We start from the raw sequence: 26,106 nt of genomic DNA, 5'->3' as shown, positions 1-26,106 counted from the left end.
TTTGTGTTAAAATTAAAGTAAAATAATTATAATTTTAAATCTAAAAGATAATAGTTAAATGTTCTTAAAACAAGGTGATTTAAATCATTTATAAAATATACATATAGTAATTTTTTTGTTATTTTTAATCACTTCTAAAATTATATAGATTTCTTAAATAAAGAATGTAATGAGCCTTATTTAAGATTTAAAAATAAAAAAATATATGAATTTAAAATTTTTGATGAGAGCCAATTAAGTAATATATTTTATTAAACATAAATAAAGTATTTTATATTTTTACAAAAATATTTTAAAAAATACTCTTTAATCTTAAATTTTTAATTAAATTTATCTATATTTGATGTATCTTTAATCTAAGAAGATTGACAATAAAATATTAAAATTAATAATATATCAAGGACATGAATTACAACAAAATTCTAAAGAAGCAATTACACTTTTATAACAAATCAAAGATAGATAAAAGATAGAAATTAAAATAGTTATTGTTGAATACTAAGAAGCTAGATATTCTTGAATTAAAACAAAAAGACAAGAATCAAGAAGGTATATATAGAAGCCTTACTTTTACCTCTATATATACTATCTAATTAAGACATTACATGATGATATTATATGTGTCCAACTTATAGGATATATGACTAACATAAAAGGTAAATTTCCAACATGTGCATCACATAGCCAATTTGTATCATAAGTAGCCAATATAAGCAACATGTGGCCAACTTATTGGCCAAATTTTTTAATCTATTAATTGTCTACAAACACTTGTAAAATAAAATTTGTAATTACAAAACTTCTAAAAAGCTTCTCTAAAAGATATTACCAATTTTACTTACTTTTATTTTTATCCAATTTATCTTATTCCTCAAATTATTCATATCAATATTGGTGTTCGCGACACAATACAAGAAAAAAAACTCACATTTCATAAGTATTTAAATTTTTACTATTATATACAAATATCTCAATTTTAAAAAATGATTTTTTTCTAATATAATAAAATTTTACTTATTTTCAATTCTAATTAAAAAAATGTGGATAATATCCATTATTCTCAAGTATATTTACATAACTCATACATATACTTATCTATAGAACATTGCTACATTCAAATAATAATTTATTATGATTATAAGAGAAGAAAGACACCATAATATACCTAAGAAGCATTTATTCATGTCATGTTTTAGGCAAAGGAATAAAAGATGAAGCTAATTGTTAGAAATTTATCACTTTGTATCACTCTATGTAGACATCATTCATCCAAAATACTTTCAAACTCAAACCTTACAACAAACTCAAAATCTATTCATGCTACAGAAACATATGGAAACAGATACAAAGGAAATTGTTTCATACCTCCTCAGTTTTATTTCATAATTCATTGCTTCAAATCTCAAGAATAACCTCTTCCTCAAGGATTTCCACGTGAATTACACATGCACCACAGTTCTTTGAAGATTTTACTGTTCTCAGCACTACTGGACAATGTACTACACAATGTGTTTTCAACAGTACGCTGTCAAAAAATAGGGGAAAACAGAGTTGAATAAAATATGAGATGAATAAGATACAAAGGCTTTTGGACCAGGATAAACTGGGGACTATACTGTTGCAACATTGATGACCAAAAGGAAGTCAGAAGGTGGTATATCAAGTCAAGCTTGCTCCATCAGGGCTTCCGGTTCTTGTTAGTATTTAAGCTTACGCCACCGATGTAGTTCTAAGGATGAGAGTCAATCTGTTTACCAATATTGCCTAAGGATACCTAAAAGATCATGTTTAAAATGATGCAGTATTTGAAAATGTTAAAAACAGTTAAAAACGAGAAAGTAATTGAGATAGGTTCACTTACAAGCGAGGTGAAGTAAGGTGTCATAAGCTTGTGAACTGAATGTTGCGTAATTCAATCCCAAACGAACGGAAAAATCGAGAATGAACTTGCTTTCAGTTGCCATTAGATGATACCAGACACTAACCATGTTAAGCAGGTTCCTTACAATCAAAGAAGGATATACGGCTTGCATTCCGGAGTACAGATCATGGACTGCCCTGTTTCTATTTACAATAGCATAATCTGTAACGCCTGACAATCTTCTCTTGAAAAGCTAAGAGTGTGATGCAAAAAGTGCCGTGCTAGGGCAATCCTCCAACTTTATACTCTCTGAGACTAACTAAATCCTCACACCCTCTTAACGGGTGATTATGCCACTCAATTTAAAGTTTGCACCCATTCCTCAGTACATATACCTATTCAGGTCAAAAGTAAATACCCTATGCCATCTTGTGATACGTTCCCGATTTCTGGGGTGTGGATGAAGAAACGCTAGTGTACAATGGTTTCAACTATTTTGGTAGCTTGACAGCACGGCATCTGTGTATACAGCAAATATTTGCGTGTCTGCAAAAAGCTGCAACCAAGCCAGATATTCTAAGCAAAGAAATAACGACGTGCTTCCGGGACACTAGACATAAATGTATTGACAGTTGGAAGTCGAGCAGTGCTATCAAAAAGAAACATGAACAAGTCAAAAAGAATTCAAAATACCTTGATAAATGCTTGCTCCCGTGAACAAAATGAATCAATGAAGCTATCTTTGAGTAACAGAGATACCTGCCCACATCACAAAACATATAGTTTAGATACTATAAAACGTGGACATGAATTTGTTAATAAAAAAATGTTGATGTACTAATTTAATACTTAGTTAATAGAATTAAGTATGAGGCACTGTTTTGCTACATTTTCTCTATCATGACTATGCAGGGAGTACAACCTTATCCAAACTTTGTAAGAGTGTCCTTAATGTGAGTTTAAGCAGTTGCTGAACTAAGTATAGTGGCTTACTAAGCATGCCAACACAGCTAAAACGTATTCAGGAGGTAAGCATATCAATAACCTAAAAACATGCGAACTATTTTATGTGGGAATCAAATAGCAGAAATGTTGAACAAAGAAAAAATTGAAATAAAGTAGGCTGAGCAACCCACATTTAGAATGGGAGGAAAGAACCTGATTGAAGGATTTACCTTATCATTATTAGATTGCACATTAGTGATGGTATGGGCTCGCAGATTATTGCACAGTGATTCTGTACAGTACTTTTGTAATACATGAAGAAACCCCTCCACTGCCCTTGCCTGCAAACAAATTCCTAACATTTTAGATATAGAGTTTTCATACAGCCACTAATCACCTTGAATGGTAACACAGGAAAGGCAAGGATTGACTTCTTCGAATCACCAACGTGTAATGCGTAAAATCAGTAAAACTTCTTGAGTAAGGAATAGCAGGAGTGCGAAGAATTCAGTAGTAAATAAAACGCTGAACATGTCGGCTATCGAATAACCAAGACAGACCTGGGTTTCATTAGTGTGATGAATTGGATGCCTTCTAGCTGAGACACTCTCTGCTGCCAGTTCTGAGTAGAATGGTTCCAGCTCAGACAGCAGTTTATTGTATGCAGGAAGTGGCGGGATTGAAGACATTGATACCTGCAATATAATACATGTCTGAAATAATCACTTTCCAAGAAAAATACCATCTGATATTAGAACCCATCAAAATCTGAAAGAACCGCACGTTCGAGTAAAATTAAACTCACTTCCCTCCTCTGAAAGAAAAAATCTTAATATACCTACACCGACGACTAGAAAGACCCACCAGCAGTTTAGTAGTTAGTGAGGTTTACCTTATCCTTTGAGACGTTAACACGAACTAAATGAGACAATTTTGACTGCACTTCTAAGGTCTTGTGCTGAACACCAACCTACAAAAGGAAAGGATGTGAGTCCTACCTCTCCCCACAAATCACCACAAGATGAACTACATAATAGCATGCTCATTCACAGTTGTTCTTCAGCATAATGATCGTCAGAAGGATCAACGATACGCGTTGCAAGTACAGTAGGGTAGATGAGTATGAACAAAACACAGTGAATTGTGTTCAAAAGACGAGCATCAAAAGTGTCTGGTATAAAACCCATATTCCTGAAAAGCACTTTGGAACTGAAAACTTGAAAGGGGGCAGGGTGCTCACAATGAAAGGCACCGGAGCATCCAGAAAGTCCAGCATGTTGTTAGGAAGAACCTGATCAAAAAAATAGGGTTATCAGAATTAGTCTTATCCCAGGAAAAGGAGGGAAGGAGAAAGGGAAGGAGAGGGGACTTAGTAAAGCTGAACTATTCAACGAACAACTTCGCACGAGTATTCTCTCCTATTTTCACACTAGAACGTGCCTCGACAGTGTATCTAACATCAAACGAATCAAGCCTAGGCAACCATGACAAGAAATTCATAGCTGCTAGTGGAACTGCCATTAAAATTAATCCCAGGGTCAAAGATCACTCTACAGAGTCACATAGATTGAAGATTTCAGGGAATAATAAGCTCGCAATAACCTGTTAACAGGATAGCCAGTCTCATACTATGTGTACAAACCAGATCTTTGATGACATAACAATAAACTCACTGGAAGAAGCAGACTTTGCCACTCATATGGTCGTATCATCGGCTTCATCGCTAACACCACCGCTGACAAAACCCCCTGCCATGAAAAACGATGCAAAAAATAATTTAGTTATCAAAGTAATCTTCAGCTAAAAAACTCCCATGAAATTAAAGTCTGCAAACTCCTGAAAACCTTCGCAAAGGACTTCGCTGCACCACAAAACTAGGTTGGTTTTACAAGGTTAACACAGATGATGCGGTAATCTGCTTAATTACAACATCACCCTATCCATAGAAACAGGTTTAGCTGGTCTCAACAATATCCTCAAATGGTGATGAAATTTACTGACCAGATTAGGGCAGATGACCACCATTTGCTTCTCCAACAAGGCACACGCAAATATGGCCAGCACCTGAAACCATTAACCGTCTAAGTAACATGAAAAAAATAAATCCCTGACGACCACAGCTTCCTCGAAAAGCAAGCATTGCAGAAAAGAGCCAAGTAAATGCATGTTCAGGACGAAAATACAAAAAGTTTCCGTACGTTCTGAAGGGAAAGTTCTCTACAAATTGTGGCGACTGTCCACACAGCTAGTGCTTCACATTCTTCTGCAGCCATGGCTGCTGCTCGAGCCTAAAGTCAAAAAATAAATAAATAAATAAAAAATAAATCATCAATAACGTAGTATTTCACACTGGCATTCCAAGAATCTGTAGTATGAACAGATCAAGAGTAAATTATACAAAACAAGTTCGAGGAAACAAAAAATGCATCGACAAAACATGCTGACATGTTACAAGACGAAAAAAACAAGAAATCCACTAATGTTTCTATGCACCTATTTAAAAATAAATCAGTAATGTCACTGAATACAACTGTCTATGCCCCATAAATGATATAAATAGTACGTCACAGTATTGTAGGACCTCAAACTTCACAGTACCAAGAGTTTGTTCGTAGAACTACAGTAAATTTCAAACTTAAAAAAGTCACAGAAACCCACACAAAGAGTTTTTTTAACAATGTTGTCATCAATAAGAGCTATTCCGTGCAAAATAAGATAAAAGAAACAGGAATCTGAAAGTTCTTGTACTGCATTACAAAGCGTATCATAATTAGAAATTAAAAACCTCAGCAACTTCCAAATTGCTCTTGCACGTCTTCAAGTTCGCCACTCCATTCCCTGAGCTAGGCATCGCCTTGCCACCTCTGGTGAAAGTTACTGACGACAAGTGTTCCAACGGCTGAAATTGGATAGTGTCGCCACGCATAGGGATGAAAAGCCGATGATAATCAACCACTATCCGCAAGGAATCGTTCTTATTAGCCTGGCACACAAATTCCGACAATTTGTAATCGGAACATGTACAGACAAAACGGATCAACCCTGCATCTATTCGAGATGTAGTCCTTATCTATAAACTTATTTCAACTTCATATTGCCAAGAGAAGAGATGAGATGAAAACCCTTTTGAATCAAAACCCCAAGCTGAACATATATATACAAAACACATAATCTGAGGTTAAGAATACTCTTGGAGCTTTTCGATAAATTGTCAAAATCCACGCGTGAAGAAATGGGGATAAATCATACACACACCTCAGCCCAAGCAAGTACTGCTTCAGCTCCAAAAGTGTATTCCTGCCCGGAAGGGGAGGTCTCATCGTCATACTCATCGTCAGAATCATTGCTTCGAAGAGAGTCGGCATTCAAACCATAGCTGCAATGTAAACATTCAATAAAACCAAATCAGTTTCATATTGCTTGTTTGTTATGAAGCGAACGTTAAACCACGGAGTTGTTGCGTCTCTTATGAAAACAAATGTCAAAACTTACTCTAAAAAAAACTTCCAAAAATCGTACTACACAAATACCTGTACACTGACTCAGAGCTGTCAACGCGCTCGTGCCCTCTGCTGCTGGACTGGGGTGGCATGGTGCCAAAACTAGAGCTGGAGCCCATGTCCTCAGCTCTTTCCAACTTTGCGTTAGAGGGCGGGGTTTTCGTACCCAAATTTGAGAGCTCTATAGTGTCTTCTAAGATTTCTTCTGGATGTACCTGTGGAACACACTGCATCACGTAGTGCGAGAGAGGCTTCACAACCAAACCCCTCCGGGAGGGTCCTATCTTCAAAACACGTGTAAATAAATTTCATGGCAGACAGAAACTTAAATAACGTACAAGCGTTACCTCCGTGCCTCCCCTAAATCCGTTCTGCTGATCTGGACCATGATCTGGCATTTCATTATCAATTTCAGCAGCACGTCCGTTCACTAAAGGTTCTGCTTGAGGAGTGCATGGCTGTGGTGATACACATTCTGAGATTCTGTCTGGAGACATGTGACCAGAACCTTTGGAAGCAAATGAGTCCATTTCACTAGCAGAAATTAGTCCTGCTGCAGCAGCCGTTGCGCCTAGGACACTATCAACAGGTATAGCGCTCTCCATCCATCCGTCAGGGTCATCAGGGGAAGGAAAATTATGTCGAGCGTGATTCTTAGAATCCACTTTCACCATAGGTGGTACTTCTACAAGACTCATCTCCTTAACACACTCCGTAATCCGATCCAGTCGCTCCTGCGCAATTATGCTATTAAGCGAACAAACAATATACACGACCATGTCAGTTTCACGACAACAAAGAAATAATATGTTACAGAAGACTGTCACCGAGAGTAAACAAATACGAGGTCAAATAAATGTCCAGCGCATGGCAGGAATCCTCCATAGTTGCTGGCATGTAAGCTGTCACCCACGAGGGCATCAAAAATCAAGTAGTTTCTTCTCCAATTGCTAAAATAGAGAAAATCTTCATGAAACAAGACGCTAATCGTAACTTACCTGTTCAAAACTTCGAAGTGTATATCGAAGAAAGGCAGCCTTGTGAGGAGGCAATAACAACGAGGGGCGGAAATCAAGAATCGTCCACGAGGTGACCGCTGCGGAGATAATTCTGTGTTCATAGAGAAAAAGGCTGGAGCTCTTTGAACCATTTCAGTAACATATATACACACTCCATACAAAGTAGCGTTGTCGGCAACCTGGTAGACATTAAAACAATATGTTAAAAATGAAATATAAATCAAAGTGGTAAGAAAAAGAGAAACTAGTTTACTAGTTTGAAATGAGCAAATCTAGCATGGTGATACATGACCAAGCAACGACAGACGACAGAACCCCAGCATCAAGATAACCATAGCATGAAGGTGAGAGGCGACACAGACACTGCTAACCTTGAGAAGGAAAACGAACGAATGATCATCGCGATTCTGATGGCTCTGGAAAACGATGGAACAGATTAGAAGAATTAGATTCACTTCAAGAAGATAACATCAAATTGAAAACTGTCAAAATAGTTCCCGCTAAGATAATAATAATCATATTGACCGTTTTTGGATCAGATCAAGGCCATTAAACCGATAAGGCCAAAAGAACTCAAAGATCAGAACCAGTAACATCTGAGTATTTCTGACCTAATGAAGGTGACATCATTCAATAAATATTATTTTCGTTTGAGGGAAATTCTTTGGTCAGTTTTGATATTTACCTGCCCATACATGATCTCATTCAGCTCACTCATAGATGGAGTCCGCTCCATAACTCGAGCCTGCATTCCGTACAAGCACTCGTTCCAAACCGAATGTCTGAGTATCAACATCCCATTTGCTAAACAGAATAGTCCACCAATGTGTAACGTTCTTATCACAGCAAAGTACGGTGATACGAGTAAGATATCAAGCGAGAAGGACGCGATGACATGGATAACGACCATTCGAAGACTGGATATGTATGCACCTCAACTCCCGAAGGAAAGCAAAAGTGGGGCAGCTCACTGCTCTTCAGCGGAAGTCGCTTGCTAAGAGGATATTTAAACAAGACCTGTCAGAAATATACCATAAATGAATATGTTACAAAGATAAGAGAAAGTTCTCTCATCCTAATGAACGGCCGGCTAAATTTGAGCAACAGCGTAACTGCAGACACTGGAACAAAAATAAATATTCTTCCACTAAAGCATTACAAAACGTATCACTCCAGTAAAAAAAATCTATGATCATATATATTGAAGAAGACGTGAAAATTGCTATAACCTCCGGCTCGAGTGTAGGAGCATTATGGTTGACAAAATCTAAGGTTGCTTTTTCTGGATCCCGTTGCCACAGCTTTTTTCTAGCAAACGCAGCCTCTATGGATTGAACATCCGAATGTGCTCTCAGACCCACTACTACAAAGTGCTCAAAGAAAGACGTAGGTTCCTTTTTATGATGTTTTCTTTCCTGCAATTCACACACACACACACACACACACACCGTTTGAATGTCAGCCATTGTAACACGTTCCTTTCACAAACTGATTGGAAGGAAATGCATAAAATTACAAGGTTATAGAAACACCACATATGTCATACTACGTACGGAGGGGCACGGAACCCTGGTAAAAGGCGAAATCTCACCGCAGATAATACTTAACTGTCGCATGTCATCAACAAAGAATCGCTAAAACTACGCTAATTCGCTGACGTAGTTTGTGCGTCAAAGTTCTTCACTCTAATGCTGTATATCTAAAACAGTTCCTCACCTTAAAGTGAATAGATGCGCTCGAAAGAGAGCAGCATTATTACTAAGTAAATATATAACTCACCAACGCTTGCATTTGTAACTCACTCCATTGCCTCTTTTGCCGGGTAAGGACCTCTGGATTGAATAGATTCCTCTGCGTTCGATCTTTATGATTATTGGGCCATTTAATAGCTTTCTGGAAGCTTCTCTTCAATTTTAGAAAGCTTGTAGAACTTTGCTGGTTTTTAGCTGAAACAACTATAGAGGGGCGGGGTCTCACAGCAGCTGCCGCTTCAACAGCGATTCTTGCCTCCTCTTCTGTTGTTTGAGAGAAGAGCGAGGGGCGCTTCTCAAGCGCCCCCACATTGTTCTGTCCCTCCGCCATCACATGCTTCATCAATCTCTCGATCTCTTTCCTTCTCTCTCTAATGTGCAGGCTGGATCAAAATAACCATCGTATGTCTTGAGAGCATGTCCGATCCTTCATTGCTAAAAAGATGTTACCAAAACATCCACGCAAGCTCGGCCAAATCTTTACATATGCTCATTTCTTGATCCTTGTACCAAGTAATACACTTACTTGCTGTAAAAGACAGCTGAATCTAGAGTATTTATTAACAAACTGGTCCTCCACATAGTGACTATTCACAAACCCTTCCTATACGAACCTCATCCTCCTCCAAATTGGAACTCCTCGGAAACTTAAACCGCTACAGTCTCTTTGCGAAGAAATAGCCTCTCCACTTGATCAATATTCTAGTGGACAAACAATTCGAGTGCGTAATGAAACTAATGGCAGCATGCAGAAGCCACTTCGTCCAATGTTGTGTATACTACACAAATTACAACACTGTAACCATATTTTAACTTCGCAGTTGTCAATATGACAATACGTTCAAGAACAGAATCTTGAATTTTTGATGCACCGGCCTGTCGGAAGGCTCTTAGTTCTTCTCATTAATCAAAGCACCGCATAATCTAGTCATACCTGCATACCGTCAAATCAAAGTCACAGCTGTGCAATTTGGGTGGAAAGAATACAACTCGCTTCAGCAGCACTGAGAGAGCTATTCGCCGATCACAATGTCACGAACTGCGGCATCTGCAGGATAGGCATCCATATTGATCCGGTCAACAATCGAAAATTATGAAGCTTTCGACAATGATCCCCTGAAAAAAGGAGACACATCCGACAGTTATTACATCACCATAGCCCAATGACTTCTACTCCCTAAATAAACTTTTCACGTAGAGAGGATCCGTAACCAACACAGGACCAAGCAGAAGAGATGGACAGTAGCGCAGGAAATATAAGCCTATTATTCAACCGTGTAACTTCAACCAGATTATCAACAATGAAGTGACTTCATTATCCTTTTCCTTGCACGCCTTCTGGCGAGAGAAACACAACCAGATGAAACTACAATCACCTACTAAATTAAACTAAGCGACAAATTACAAGAATTCGGACATTGAGTAAATATTGTTTTCAACCCATTTTCCAAACTTAATCGTAAGCTTCGTACGTACCATCGAGATTAATTGATATTGCATAATAAGGACATTAGACGCTGGTTTCTAACAGAAGATGAACAATCTTCTGTTTCATAACAATCTTCAATCCATGCCGTCGAGAGGATCGACTCTGCTGACAATACCCAGATGACCAAACTGCAAAACTAAATTACAAACCAAATGGCTCCACAGACGATTGAAAACACAACCAAAACGAAGGAAGATATCACTCAAACAAGACTTCGCTAGATTCAAACAGTCGAAAGTTCCATGTCTAGGGCTCCCATTCAAGTTCCGTGCACTGAGCTTCGTGGTTTCGAGCTGCATCGGAAAGTTAGATGGCCCACGAGAAAACAAATTCCAACTTCTTCAGCGTCGAAAACTAAACAAGATGTTTTTTACAGTTCAGGTCCCACTGAAGAGATCAATCTAGCTACTTGAAAATTGAAAATTGGACCGGTCAAACACTAAATACTTATATGTTAGCTAGGTAGTAATCACCTGGACATATGAACAGGCAGCATGTACTGAACGCTAAAACCTTGAGCAAAAATAATAATTAAAGATGTCATTTAAACTCTTAAATACTCAATAAAATGTTGGTTCTGCGTTCAATGAGCCTAAGATATCGAAGTAAGAATACACTGGCGCAAAAGAACCTCGAGGGAGACTCGGCATGATATACCACCGAAATCATCTTCGCAGAAACGTCTGGAGAATAAAGGTTGAGGAACCCAACACAAGACGCACAACGCAGCATCTGCTAACTTCATAGTATTTTTTTCAGACATCACTTCGATCCACCAAACGACTCGAAATTAGTCTCACACTGTCCAGAAAAGTTCGTAATATGGCCTCCCAATGCTCTCAACTGCTCCATCTTATACTAGTACAGCAAATATTTCAATATTCGGGATCTAATTTGTGTGCGAAAATAAATCTTTATAGAATATAAATACATATTAAATACATGAACATAGAAATTTAAATTTAAAACTTCATTTGAAAATTAAAATTGAGGTTAGTTCAGGTTAGTTCCGATTGATTTAAAACAGAAACAAACATTCCCTCCAGCGGCTACAGTCAACGCAGTGATTGAAACACAATATAGCATTCTACGAAATCCTCGTTGCAAAAGCAAGCTGCTTTCCACAATCCATCGTATAGAATGAATCGAAGGTCTTTCGCCTGCATCGTCCGAAGCAACCGCTCGAACGCTTGTCAAAGTCAGCAAAGGAAAATTTAGAGCACGTGAAAAAGTCCACGGTCCAACACTCAAAATTTCCTTAGAAGGAACAAAGACGTCCTGCCATTGCTACCCTAACAGCTAATCTACCTAATACTAAACTCAAGCCAACACAACCTCCGCTCGAAGCATACACACCAAAATGTCCTTAACGTGGCACCAACAATAACGCTCATACCATCTCCTATCAACGCCTTCGTAAACCATCCATCGGTCTTAACTCAACACTCTGCTACTCAAAAACCACCAAACTGCAACTCACAGCCTACTTTCCTCAAGACCGAGCCACATCAAAAACCACCAAACTGCAACTCACAGCCTACTTTCCTCAAGACCGAGCCACATCAAACAACTCCCAACACCTCCCTCAAGCAGGCATCGATCACAAAAACCAAAAACCGCAGACCTCTCAATCGAATCCAAACAAACCGGCCACCAATTATCCGTCACTCGGTTCTTCCACGCCCAGATTGCAAAAACAAACCATCTCAGGTCCTCAACCCGCCACAAAACAAACCAGAAAACCAAACTTCGCCACCACTTTCCACCACAGCGGCTTAACTTCAAATCACCTGCTCTCAGTCCGCCCTCGCGACTTAGGATACCAAACCGCGATCACAAAACTCACATGAAAGGTGATAGCAGGACGCATACTCGCTGCTCTCAACTGCTCGGAACGTCGAAAGAATAAACACTTCCATGAGCTTCGTGCAAAAGAGAAAAAACCAATGGAGCATGTTGCAGAGGGGATTGCAGAAGCGTGCCAGCGGTGCAGCATTCATCCGAAACCAGCGGACATCGGAGACTCACCCTCTTGACACGATCGATTGCGCCCCTGCTCAGTCGTCAGGCACTGTCTTCTCTGCATTTCCCCGGCTTTCCCCCGCCCCCGTCCCCCCTCCCTTCCAGTAGCCATAGCTGCAAATGCGCCTGCAACGCTCCCGGTTATGGCGCTCAAGCTGGTGCGCCTACACGCGAGGAAGATTCTGTTGCCCTAATTCCAACACATTACACCAACGTGTACATTCTCGGAGCCTCTACACGTAGATGCTCCGTCCGCAACTGCTTCCCGCCACCCTTCGTGGCTGAATCCTACGTGGAGGGATGTGATTTGCAAAGACCGGTGCCGTTCCCAAGTGGCGTATTTCGCGCCGCGGGTATAAATGCCTCTGCACCAACAACGCTCACCGCAGGTTTGAAGAGTGTAAATGAATGAATGTGCAACAGAAGCGTTGAATGGGCCCTTATTTGTTGGGTAGTAATTTATGGGTTTCCTTTGAAGTTTTCTTTGCTTTGTCATTCTGAAGTAGAGCCATTGCGTTCACACTGTGTTCTCATCCTTGAGTACACAAGCCCATACGACACTAGTGGTTATTGGAATGTTCCATGGACCTAGAATTCAGCCTCAAAAGGTTGTAAAGCTAGTAACAAAAATATGTAAGAAATAGAAATTCATGATGTGGGTTCTTTGCTTGTAAACTTCCAAAAGGGTTTTTTTTTTTCAAAATAAACTGCGGTTGTTGTAAATATTGAAGTCTTAGATGCATGAAAAGTTAAGCCTTTGGTTGATGAGTTTTAATGCGGTATCTCATTCAAAGACGAGTAATTTTCTAAAATATTTTGAGATAAGCTGGTTTTTAGTCTGATCATTTTAGGTATTGTTAGCGAGGATGATTTATGATTTGTATTTATTTATTTATTTATTTATAAATTACATGAAACCTTTGATGGGTTGTGTTTGATATTTATGCCTGAAAAATCTTCGTTCTACTAGTTTAAGTTCGGACAACAATTAATGGGTGAAGAAAATATACCCACCATGAGAAATATTATATGTGCAGTTTATTTATGATTTATACTTTTTGGATGCTTAATATCCAGAAGAATGAAAAGCAAACGTATGTGTGATTTTTTGCATTGCAAAATTATTTGTTATGATTGTAATTCATGTGGACGTAATTTATTGAACCAAAGAAAAAACTCCACAGCTTTTCAACAGTTTCTTAAACTGTATATGTGTCTAAAATTATTTGAAATATATATAAGAAGAAAAAAGGGAAAAGAAAAAAGTAGCTTATGATGAGAGCAACTAATTTTCATTATAAATGAAAAACATGTTGAACCACTAACATAACATTATAGTGATACAAAAATTCGAAACCATAATCATCAAATCAATGTAGAGAGCCAACTTACATTGAAACAAGGATACATCGGAATGTTGTTTTGATATACATGTAAACTTGTCAACTTTAAAACTGATTTACTCACGACAGCAAATTTACATAATTTAGGTGTGTATTGTTCTGTCATTTTCGAAATCATAGGTTAATCTAATTGAAAAGAAAGCTTTTAACAATTGAATGAGTATATATCACTCCTACTGACACAGCTTTCAAATTTATATTGTCTCCTTTTCTTTGTCTTTTCTTGTGGAAATGATCAGACTAACGCCCATACAATGCACAAATTATACACATGCTACACATCTTCAAAATTTAAATTGTTTTGAATGACACCATTACAACACTAATCACATTGTATCAAATTATATATGTGTGTGTACATTTCATAGATAAGTTAAATGTTTGTACATATTTGGTGAAACATTCAAATTTTAAAGTTAAATACACTGTAAGTAACATATAAATTACACAATTATTTATAACTTAATATTATTGTAGACTTGTAAATACAAGTGTGATACAAAATGTTTGTATCAGTGTGATGTCTTTAGTGTAAAATATATATCTATATGAAAATAGAGCTGATTGCTACAATTAGATTATGATTCTTTAAAGTTTCTAGTTTGCTGTTTTCATTTATTTGATTAAATATTTCACCCTGAGACATGAATGAAGTGACTTAATTGTTTTTGTGACCCATCCTCAGCAAGAAAAAGATATCATTAACCATGAATTATAAACTTGATTTTTCAAATAATCATGCAGTCAATAAGATTTTCAAAATACCAATTATTCGAAATTTGTTATATTTTAAAAAAGATCAAGCCTAAATTGAAGAATCTTCATGCTGTATTAGCACCACTAGGAGGTATCTTTTGATTACACAAGCATACTATTTACAATACTACTTGAAATTACATCATATTTCCACAACCTTTTGTAGGGCAAGAGAAACCTCATGTCACACAACAAATTAAAATTGAAGTAGTGAAAACACTTTGTAAGACAATGCTTGAATAACTTTTCTCCTGCACAAGTTATAAAAAGAGAACCATCATATGAACTCATGATTTTTTAACTTCTTCAAAGCTACCCAACTTCAAATGCTTAGATTTATTTCCACAAAGAGTGAACATTGATGTGGGCACACTATGTTGAACTCTAACCATAAAACTTCAGGGCCTGGCCCAACAGGCAAAAATTAGACAAAATCGATCCTACAATTTGGCAATGAATGAGTATTAAGCTTGCTACCAATTTTGGGCTGGCACTTTTGATCACGTTAGAACTGGTAGTTTGGGCAAATTGGGCTCGATTTCCCCAGTTTTTAATCAGATGATAATCCATCAGTAGCAACCGCAGTGCTGAAGCGTCACCCCATCTCGACTTCTTCACCCGTAGTTCTTTCATTGTTTGAGGCGTTCCTTCATTCTCACCCGCAAGATGCAAAACCCTTCAGGATTTACCGTAAACTTGTGGAATCCTTGAGCAAATTTCGATCCACGAGCTCGAGAAATGCAGAGGACGGTTAAAGAAGAGGAATGCCGTACGCCTCAAGGGGAAATTATTCTGGATTGTTCGTCAACGACATTGGGTGCATGGCGTGTGGAGGGAACCCGGTCACCGAGGAATCAGAAAGCCGTCTGGAGGGTTTAGCAACTCTCAACGTCGCGGACGGAGTTGCAACGCACATCATGCGAGGGAGGAAGTAGTAGCAAAGCTGGTGTCGATGAGAGAAGTGAGAATTGTCCTGCATGCGTGTGTCCGGATTGCTGAACATCTGTTGCTTTTCGTCGCAAGCGGCGTACAAACCAATAAACCCCTCTCAACGTTTCTCGTCAGAAACGCAACCCCATTGGAATGGTTGGTGCCTAAGGGGGGGCCAGCCCACCAGTCGATGACTGAGCATGCAAAGACAGTTCCTCTCTTGGATCATTGCGACTATGGTAGGTCTGATCTCCTGATGATGAGCAATGCTGTGGTGACTGTGGTGGTGGAGGAGGATTCACGAGGTGAAAAAGAAGCCCCCCCACCCCTCCCCACCCGCCACGTCGGATGCTGACATGGACGATACGGTGGTGGTGGAGAAGAAGCCCCAACCCCACCCCTCTGCCACGTAGGATGCTGATGTGGACGTTGCAGAGTCGCAGGTCCTTTGCTTGCATACTTCAGTAAAATATATTTTGTCATCACTGCATTTGTTGTTGTTGAACCCATGACATAATTGTTTTAGAATACAACTTTTCTCTTTTTCTGCTTTTTTTGTTTTTTTCATTTTAAATGTGGTCTGAAATATGTTCTGGGTTACAATTTTATTCTGATTTGTTTTGAAGGATGCCATGAAATTTTGTGGAAAGACTTGAGACATGAAAATGGCTTGGCTATTTATTTACATGTGTATGTATATATGGATATAAGAAGTGTTGAGAAAAGAACTCTTTAAGTAGTTGCTAATGGTCAATAGAGTACAAGTGTTGTTAAGGATATCCCATAAGGTAGGGTGCTGGTCTATAGTGCATTAGAGTACAAGGGGAGGGCTGGTCCTAGGAGATATCCCATATGGATTGTAGCACTTGGTACCTTGGTACTAGTATATAAGGAAAGGGTTGGCATGGGAAGAATTATCTCATATCACACTCTATTTGTTATAGTGCAACCTTGCTGGTCCTAACTTACTTGTGTGGAGTATGCTTTCTATGTTTCAATAGGTTATGGGCCCACATTCTCTTACCAAGTAAGTTGTTCTTGTATTTTATTTTCTTTGTTGCTTGTTTGGTGGTTGAGATCTTATGGTATAGTATTACTAGTGTTTTGCTGAAGTCATTACTCCTGGATTTGTGAGTGTATGAAGTTAGTGCAAGACCTTGATAGTGTCTTTGCTGAAGTAACACTAGTATTTGAGAGTTTTATGAGAAATTGAGTCATTTTGAGTGAGGTGATGTGAGGGAGATGTTTGAAAGCCATAGAATTACATGAAATAGCATTTTCCACCATTTAGACGTGATTTGGACTCAAAGTATGCAAAAAGTTGCAAAACAGCGAATTCTGAGTTTGTAGTTCAGCAATCTTTGAGTAGTCATATCTTTTGCATTACAACTCCAAATCAAGAGATTTTAGGACCTACTTGTAGCTTGAGATGGCATCTTTTGAGAGTGATAGCTTAAGAATGGTAGAAAAGTTTAGAGGTGACAACTTTCACCACTTGAAGGCCAAAATGGAGCTACTTTTGGCGTCATTGGATCTTTGGGAGATAGTATGTGAGGAGGAAGAGGCATCTGGATTAGAGGCAAGCATGAAGGAGCAAAAGGACTTCAAAAGGCGAGAAAAGAAGGCTTTTGGCATAATTGCCACCAACTTAGATGAAACCAACTTTGTTCATGTCATTTCTTGCAAAAGAGCAGCAGATGCATGGAAGACTCTTTGCAATGTCTATGAGAGTAGGAATCTTTCCAATGTGCTATGGTCAAGGCAAAAGTTCTTCACCGTGAAGATGGAAGAAGGTGAAGATCTCATGGTTCATATAAATAAGGTAAAAGTACTTGCAAACCAACTTGCTATTGTTGACAAGCCTTTACTTGAAGAAGATGTTGTGATGACATTGCTTTCAAGCCTTCCGGACTCCTATTCCTCCCTCATTGTGGCATTGGAGTCCATTTCAAGGAAAGACCTCACTTTGGACTATGTCACGGCAAGACTAGCCTATGAAGTGACCAAAAGAAAGCAAAAGGAGTCTATTGGGGAGCAATCAGCACTATTTACAAGACCAAGTAAGGCAAGTGCCCCTTTTCAACGTTATCCTCCTAAAACTTGTTACATTTGTGGAAAACCAGGCCATTTTGCTAGAAATTGTTTCAAGGCAAAGAGAGGAAAAAGAGAGAATGCCAACAATGCTTTTCATGACCATGGAGGTGAAGACTTTGCATTCATGGCAAAACAAACTCCTTCCATATTTGATATGAGCAAATGGATTGTGGATTCTAGATGTACCAAACACATGACTCCATACAAGTATTCATTTAACACTTATCAACCAATTCAAGCAACCAAGGTTTGGTTAGGTGATAATTGTATGGTACAAGCCATTGGAATAGGCACCATTGTAGTGGAGGTGGTGGTGAAGGGCATAAGCAAGAGAATCACTCTCAAGGATGTGTTGCATGTGCCAAAGATGAAGAAGAACCTCCTTTCGGTGAGTAAACTTGTAACTCATGGATACAAAGTGCAATTTAACATGAATGGATGTTTTGTGAGAACCATGGAAGGCAAAGAAGTAGCAAAAGGGACTAGGAATGGCAATCTCTATATTATCAATTGCAAGAGGATCAATGGAGTGGAGGTTGCTGCCTTTGCTGAATTTCCATCAAATGAAGAAAAGATGGGCATTTGGCATCAAAGACTTGGGCATTTGAATGCCAAAAGCATGAAGGGGCTTCAATCTAAGGTAAATGGCATAGACCTTTGCCATTCTACCATGAATCTTGCTTGTGAAGGATGCATTCAAGGCAAACAACATAAGACACCATTTCCTAGAGGAGTTGCAACAAGAGCAAACCAATTGCTGGAGCTTGTGCATTCCGATGTTTGTGGATCCATGAGGACACCATCTATGAGTGGTAGTGAAAAGTGAGAGTAGTGGTGTGTTTGTGGACACATCTTCAATTCCAACAAACAAACAAGAAGATGAAGAAGTGCATTCTCAAAGTGAAGAAGGAGAGGAAGTTGCCATAATAGAAGAGCCCAATACTATGAAGACTTCAATTCCAGCAAGATACAACAAGGACAATGAAGAGAATGAAGATGAAGAATACCAACAAATTAGTAAGAGAAAGCACTCCATAAGTCATACAAGGCAGCAAGAGGTACAAGAAGGCTCATCTTCTTTGCATGAAAGAAGATATCCAATACGTGAGAGAAGTCCACAAGGTGAATGGTGGAAGAACCACATCTTTCCACAACAATTGGATGTAAGTGGGTGCTTAGAACCAAGAGAGATGCAAACGATTGAAGGTCAACAATGGGCTATGTATTCTTTGTTTGAGTGGGAGCCATATCTTCGAATACCAAGAGACAACCAAACATTGCAAGGTCCACAATAGGGGCAGAGTATTTGGCAGCAAGTCATAAAGCAATGGAGGTAATTTGGTTGAGGTTGTTATTGGAAGATATTGGACTTGTGCAATTGGAGGCTACTCCATTGAGGTGTGACAATCAAGGATGTCTTGCTTTTGCAAAGAATCCAAAGCATCATGCAGGAAGTAAGTACATTGATATTCAGCATCATTTCATAAGAGAGAAGATAGAGATGGAGGTTATTGATATGATGTATTGTGAAACCAAAGACATGTTGGCTGATTTGTTGACAAAAGCCTTAGTTAGAGAAGGACATAACAAGTTGAGTAAGGCATTAGGATTCAGAGCTAATTGACCAATAGCAAAGTGGGAGTGTTGAGAAAAGAACTCTTTAAGTAGTTGCTAATGGTCAATAGAGTACAAGTGTTGTTAAGGATATCAAATAAGGTAGGGTGCTGGTCTATAGTGCATTAGAGTACAAGGGGAGGACTGGTCCTAGGAGATATCTCATATGGATTGTAGCACTTGGTACCTTGGTACTAGTATATAAGGAAAGGGTTGGCATGGGAAGAATTATCTCATACCACACTCTATTTGTTATAGTGCAACCTTGCTGGTCCTAACTTACTTGTGTGGAGTATGCTTTCTATGTTTCAATAAGAAGTTGGTAAATATTTTTAAATAAGACATCACTTCTACTTCAAAATAGATCAATCAATACAGAAACTTTTTTTTTTCTTTTTTTCTTTTCTTTTTTATCACATTATATTGTATTGAAAATAATACATTTTAAAAAAATATTATTCTGGTGGAAGTAATTTTTAACGTATTTGATGATATAATTAATTTGAATATGTTGTTATTGATTCTATGCATTGTATACAATATCAAATCCTTCTTTTTGTAAATTTAATGAAGCCTTTGATATGGATTTTTTTGGATTAAAATATAATTTTTTATTTTCATATTCACAAATATATATATATATATATATATATATATACATACATATACTGACCAGTCTATGTTTGATAGAAGTCACAAAAAATTCCATTGATTAGAGGCTGGAGTAATAAAGTGGTAAAACCTAGTTATAGCCAAATTAACCCAATAGAGTAATAAAACCCAGTTATGGCCAAGTTAACTCAATTAGGTGGTAAAACTCAAATATAGCCAAGTTAATCTAATAAGGTACTAAAATCTAATTATTGGCAAGTTAACTTAATAAGGTGGTAAAATCTAGTTATAGCCAAATTAATCCAATTAAGTAGTAAAATCAATTTTTACCAAGTTAACTCAAAAAAGTGATTAAATCTAATTATAGCTAAGTTAATCCAATTAGATGGTAAATCTCAATTACCATCAATTAGGTAGTAAACCTAATTATTACCAAGTTAAATCAATAAGGTGGTAAATCTCAATTATTGCCAAGTTAATCTAATTAGGTGGTTAAATGGAGTTATTACTAACTTAATTTAAGGAGTTGATAAAACCTAATTATTACTAAATTAATACAATAGGATGGTAAAACTCAATCACCATCAAATTATTTGAGATTAGAAGATGGAATAGACTAGAATGATTCCAATTTGAATTAATCTAAGAGGGTGATAAAACCCAGTTATTGTCAAGTTAATCTAGTAGGGTGATAAAACCTGGTTATTGCCAAATTAATCTAATTGAGTGGTAAAATCCAATTGTTGTCAAGTTAATCCAATAGGGTTGTAAAACCAATTTACTATTAAGTTACTTAGGATTAGAGGATAAGACAATCTAAGATGAACTTAATCCAAATTAATCCAATTTGGTGATTAAACCCAATTATAACTTAGTTAATCTAATAGGGTAGTAAAATTCAATTACTATGAAGTTACTTGGAATTAGAAGATGAGACAAGTTAGGAAAAAATTAACTTGAATTAATCAAATTGGATGATATAATCTAATTATTGCCAAATTAATCTAATTGCATAATAAAACTTAGTTATTGCTAAGTTAATCCAATTTGATGGTAAAATCCAATTCTTATGAAATTAATTCAATAGGATTGTAAAACCAATTTACTATCAAGTTACTTGAGATTAGAGGATAAGACAATCCAAATCAAACATAATCCAAATTAATCTAATTCAATGATTAAATCCAATTATAACCAAATCAATCGAATAGGGTAGTAAAATTTAGGTATGAACAAGTTAATTCAATTGGGTGGTAAAACCTAGTTATTACTAAGTTAATCCAATTGGATTTTAATCAAATTAATCCAATTGGATGATAAAACTAGTTATGGCCAAGTTAATCCAATAAAGTGTTAAAATCAAGTTAACCTATACAATGGTAATCAATTATAGTCTAATAGAATGGTAATCAATTGATTATTGTCAAGTTAACTTAATTGAGTGATAAATCTCAATTATTACTAAGTTAATGTAATAGAATTGTAAAATTCAATTTTCATCAAGTTACTTGGGATTAGAAGATAGGACATGTTGGGAAGAATCCAATCCAAATGAATCCAATCGAGCAATAAAATCTATTTATTTTCAAGTTATCCTAGTAGAGTGATAAAACCTAGTTATGGCCAAGTTAATCCAATAGAGTGATAAAATCTAATTATTGCTAAGTTAATCTAAAAGGGTAGTAAAACTCAATTATAACTAAATTAATCCAATTGGATGGTAAAATATAATTATTAAAAAGTTAACCTAATTGGATGGTAAAACTTAATTCTTTGCCAAATTAATCTGATAGGATTGTAAAATTAAATTATTATTAAGTTATTAGGGATTAGAGGGTGATTTAGGCTAAGACAAACCTAATTTAAACTAATCCAATTGAATGATAAAATCAAGTAATAACCAAGTTAATCTAATAGGGTAATAAAACCTAGTTATGGCCAAATTAATCTAATAGGATAGTAAAACTCAGTTATAGCCAAGTTAATCCAATTAGGTGGTAAAATCCAATTACTATCAAGTTTTGGAGAAGGATAATAGAATGGATCAATATAAACCCAATTTGAATCAATCTAATTAAGTGATAAAATCTAATTATTACCAAGTTAATCTAATATAGTTGTAAAATCCAATTATAACTAAGTTACTCCAATTAGGTGGTAAAATCCAATTATTTCTAAGTTAACCTAGTAAGGTGATAAAACCCAATTATTACTAAACCTAATAGGATGATAAAATCTAGTTATTGCTAAGTTAATCCAATTAAGTAGTAAAAACCAATTATTACCAAGATAATCTAATAAGATCATAAAACCTAATTATAGAGTAAATATTTTAATATCATCTAAATTGGAAAAAATGGCGAATATAGCTTAATAGGTTAAAGTATCAGATTGTAAATTTTAAAATAGGGATTTTATTCTTGTTATTTTCCAAAAAAAATAAATCATTGCAAATTTAATCCAATTTGGTGATAAAATTGAGTTATTGCCAAGTTAGCAAAATTGCTTGGTTAAACTTAGTTATTGCCAAATTAATCCAATTTGATGATAAAACCTAATTATTACCAAATTAATCTAATTGGGTGATAAAATCTAATTATTACTAAATTAACCTAATAAGGTGGTAAAATCCAATTATAGCCAAGTTAATCCAAGTAGACGATAAAACCTAGTTATTGCTAAGTTAACTTATTTGGATGGCAAAATCGAGTTGTTGCCAAGTTAATCCAATGAGGTGGTAAAATCTAATTATTACTAAGTTAATCCTATTGGATAGTAAAACCTAATTATGGCCAAATTAAGCCAATAAGATGCTAAAATCTAATTATTATCAAATTAATCTAATTGGGTGGTAAAATCCACTTATTACCAAGTTAATTTAATTGGATAGTAAAACCTAGTTGTTGCCAAGGTAATTGAATGTAATGGTAAAATCCAATTACTATTAAGTTACTTGGGATTAGAAGATGGGACATGCTGGAACAAACCTAACTTGAACCTAGTTGACGTAACACTATTTGTTATTCTCTACCTCAAATTGTGATAAGGAGCACTAATTGATATATTGTATTTTTAAATTTATTTAATTGGATTCCAAAAATATACTTGGCATTGGAAGAGTCAATGATTTAAGTTTATATATATATATATATATATTCTTAATTTAAAGATCTTGTTTATTATACTCAAAGTTAATTTACATTTTCATAACAAACTACACAAAATTATAAAGTATTTACTATTGTAGAAGTTTCAACACCTCTAGATCTTTTAATACAATTACTATCCATGGCCTTGAATGTGGAGCTCTTGGATATGTTACACATACACACTATCAATATCAAAACATTTGAAATTTTGCTTTTATTATATAGTGTGCATAGACTACTTGCTAGCATGCTCAATTCTAGGAACAAAACTTTCATATGTGTCCAAGGCCATGTGATAGTACCACCAAACCATAAGCCTAATATAATACCATAAAGAATTTATTGTCAATTTTCTATTCTAAAAATCACATGCAAAGAATTGTGAAAAATTCTTTAAAGAGGGAGATGGAATTCTCTTGGTGGGGCACTTCTTAAAGAGGCCAATGGATCTTATTAAGTTGCAGGTTTCTTGAAATCCACTCTTGTGGGGACATGTGATACATCTTTACACTGCTTATAATTACTTTTAGATCCTAAATATTTAACTATATATACACAAACGCATATATATTACAATACAAATGAATATATATATATATATATATATAGGGTTATTCTAAGTATAGATGTTTTGATGAATATATAGGCTCAGATACGTTGCAGTTGTTTGTGCAAGCAAAACCAAATAATTAAGCATAGTAAAGAACTCTGGCATTAAAACAGTGTCAGAGACCTGGTGCAAAAAAGGGAAAAAAAAAAAAAAAAAAAACAAAAACAAAACAAAACAAAAACAAAACAATCAAACAAACAAACAAAATCTTACAAATGATATATATATATATATATATATATATATGTATGTATGTTTGTAGATTCTATTTTTTTTGTATGTTATTTATAAATATCACCACTTATGTCACCACTTTAATACATATTTATATTGGCTGATAACTAAATCCATTTAATTAAAAACATTGTATTGAAATTTCAAAGTGCTGAACTGAATAATAATCACATGCAATACCAAATATATGAGACTACGGAACCATGTCAGATTATATCTTAGGTTAGAAGGATTATCAGATTTGTGAATATTATTTTAGTGTTAAAAACTAATGAAATGTTAAAATATTATACACAAATCTCATGTAATCAAATCCAAAACAATGAAGTTTATGTAGGCTTTTGTTGTGAACTTGTGGATTTTGATTTGAAATAACCTCTATGCCTCTTGTAACCACTTATTTGACTTGTAGCATGACTTTGGTGTTCAAAAGAAGGATTGTCAGCAACTGAGCTTACAATGTATCTTGACACCCATAAAATCATCATTCCCAATAGAAAGATGGATACATGCTATGGGCACATAAGTCTTCTTTTTATGTGCCCCCCTACACTTTAATTACTTAAGCAAACATTTGAAAAATATATATTAGTTTTTAATGTTTCAATCTCATAAATTAAATTAAATGGACAGATATGAGACACACAAAGATTGACTCACAGTCAAGACCTGTAGTCAGATCTGACTGAGAGAAGATGAAGCAGAAGATGAAAAAGGAAAAAACTATCAATAATAATAATATTAATAAAAAAAGGCTCCAAATAGGGCCACCTGCACTCCATGTCATTGGAAATGGAAGGAATTGAAACTTTCAATGTCTGGGATGCTGTTTGACAAAGCCTGGGATCATGCATTGTGCAGATCAGGCTTAGTACATTGTTGACTTGTAGATGACCTATTTATGTCCTTCAAATGAAACTTTTATGGATGGCATTTAATAATAGTCTCAAAGACTTGATTGAAGTAGTTAGGTTTTGGGTAGCAGGAAGAAATAAATACACACTTTGAAATTGTATTGTGATTCTTCCCACTACCCAAATACACACTTCAAAGAATTGTGTTTTGTGGGGCTTCTGTTCTGGTTAAATATCTTTGCAGTGTTTGAGTTTTATTTCTGAAGATGGATGATTGCAATGCATAGGTGCTTGTATTATAAACATTTCATATTGGGGAATGTGAAATAGACCCAAGTTTTTACTACATCGACCCATTTCAATCATCATGAAAATAAACAAATAAATGATCTAGACATTCATTTCTCCACTATTGGATCTGCAACAAATAAAAACCAACCACATTCATCATGATTATCATATTCATCTTCAAGGGTGGGTCTATTTAGTACAAGCACAGGTTTATTTAACTTTCCTTATATATATATATATATATATATATATATACACACACACTTACTATTTTTTTCTTCTTGAAAACAAGTCCTTATCTCTGGGATGGTAATTGAATGGATCATTAAATAAAATAAGAGCTCTTTTGTTGTCACAATACAGTTTTTTTTAGCGTGTATTTTTTATATTGAAGTGTGGATCATTCTAAATTATGTTGTAAAAGATGAAATAAACAAGATGAGCTGAAAACAATCTTTGTTTCAAACAAGATGACATTCATTCATAAAATGCCTGGTAAATTTTGGAGGCAGTCATAGTGATCAATCTTACAAAATCACAGTTTTTTTTTTTTTTTTTTTTTTTTTTTTTTTACTAAACAAGACTAGTGTTAAAAACCAATCAATGTTAAATTTTTGATATACGAAGATCCATAAAGTTTGATTTGTGAATATTAAGAATGTTTTAAAAAATAATTTTGCAAGTAACTCTCAATTAAACACAATGGATTACTTCAAAAATACCTCGTAGAATAAGTGTAAGAAACACAAGTTACAAATTGCAACTACTTCAACCAACAATGATTTGTGAGTAACCACAAATTTACGACTGTGTGATTATTTACTTAAAAAGCACATAGTGAGGTGGAAGAATTAAACTACGATTTCCACGGGGTCCGGCTGACGTGGACGCCGAGGCTGAGCTGGCTGTTAATTGACCTAGGTGGCGGAGGCAAGAGTGAGGAGCTGGAGTGAGCAAGCGGAGTGAAGAAGA

The 26,106-nt window shown here is 36.0% G+C and overlaps 2 protein-coding genes across 15 annotated transcripts; one reads left to right on the top strand and one right to left on the bottom strand.

The window, feature by feature from the left end:
• Positions 1-1,935: 1,935 nt before the first annotated feature.
• On the bottom strand, positions 1,936-12,748 carry LOC112292479 (uncharacterized). Of its 12 annotated transcripts, none has more exons than XM_024541011.3 (20): positions 12,594-12,748; positions 9,105-10,124; positions 8,555-8,740; positions 8,259-8,342; positions 8,011-8,070; positions 7,697-7,741; positions 7,305-7,504; positions 6,645-7,053; positions 6,337-6,521; positions 6,062-6,182; positions 5,592-5,789; positions 5,005-5,094; positions 4,808-4,870; positions 4,480-4,554; positions 4,047-4,097; positions 3,699-3,776; positions 3,367-3,501; positions 3,037-3,147; positions 2,555-2,620; positions 1,936-2,417 (listed from the first exon to the last, which is right to left on the bottom strand). In XM_024541011.3, the coding sequence occupies exons 2-20, from the start codon at positions 9,417-9,419 to the stop codon at positions 2,349-2,351; spliced, it is 2,541 nt and encodes an 846-aa protein (XP_024396779.1). In that variant the 5' UTR covers positions 9,420-10,124; positions 12,594-12,748; the 3' UTR covers positions 1,936-2,348. The 12 variants fall into 12 exon arrangements, with proteins under 12 accessions (XP_024396779.1, XP_024396784.1, XP_090112687.1 ...); XM_024541016.3 differs by having other exon boundaries at positions 6,654-7,053; XM_090256561.1 differs by having other exon boundaries at positions 9,105-10,192; positions 12,594-12,729.
• A 243-nt stretch (positions 12,749-12,991) lies between these two features.
• LOC141046277 (uncharacterized) lies at positions 12,992-16,061 on the top strand. Of its 3 annotated transcripts, none has more exons than XM_090256571.1 (3): positions 12,992-14,077; positions 14,359-14,417; positions 14,676-16,061. In XM_090256571.1, exon 3 carries the CDS (start codon positions 15,699-15,701, stop codon positions 16,029-16,031), a length of 333 nt encoding a protein of 110 aa, XP_090112697.1. In that variant the 5' UTR covers positions 12,992-14,077; positions 14,359-14,417; positions 14,676-15,698; the 3' UTR covers positions 16,032-16,061. The 3 variants fall into 2 exon arrangements, with proteins under 3 accessions (XP_090112698.1, XP_090112697.1, XP_090112699.1); XM_090256572.1 differs by having other exon boundaries at positions 14,735-16,061.
• Positions 16,062-26,106: the final 10,045 nt, after the last annotated feature.

Source organism: Physcomitrium patens, chromosome 15, assembly GCF_059467195.1.
Source record: "Physcomitrium patens ecotype Gransden chromosome 15, ASM5946719v1, whole genome shotgun sequence".
In the NCBI taxonomy this organism is placed as follows: Eukaryota; Viridiplantae; Streptophyta; class Bryopsida; order Funariales; family Funariaceae; genus Physcomitrium; species Physcomitrium patens.
This window is presented reverse-complemented; position numbering and strand designations above follow the sequence as displayed.

Excerpts from the sequence above, each read along its gene's own strand:
- LOC112292479 (XM_024541011.3), bottom strand. The coding sequence starts at position 9,419 with ATGAAGCATGTGATGGCGGAGGGACAGAACAATGTGGGGGCGCTTGAG. Across the intron at positions 8,741-9,104 it reads AGTTACAAATGCAAGCGTTG|GAAAGAAAACATCATAAAAA; the intron begins GTGAGTTATATA and ends TGTGAATTGCAG. Across the intron at positions 8,343-8,554 it reads CTCCTACACTCGAGCCGGAG|GTCTTGTTTAAATATCCTCT; the intron begins GTTATAGCAATT and ends TATTTCTGACAG.
- LOC141046277 (XM_090256572.1), top strand. The coding sequence starts at position 15,699 with ATGAGAGAAGTGAGAATTGTCCTGCATGCGTGTGTCCGGATTGCTGAA.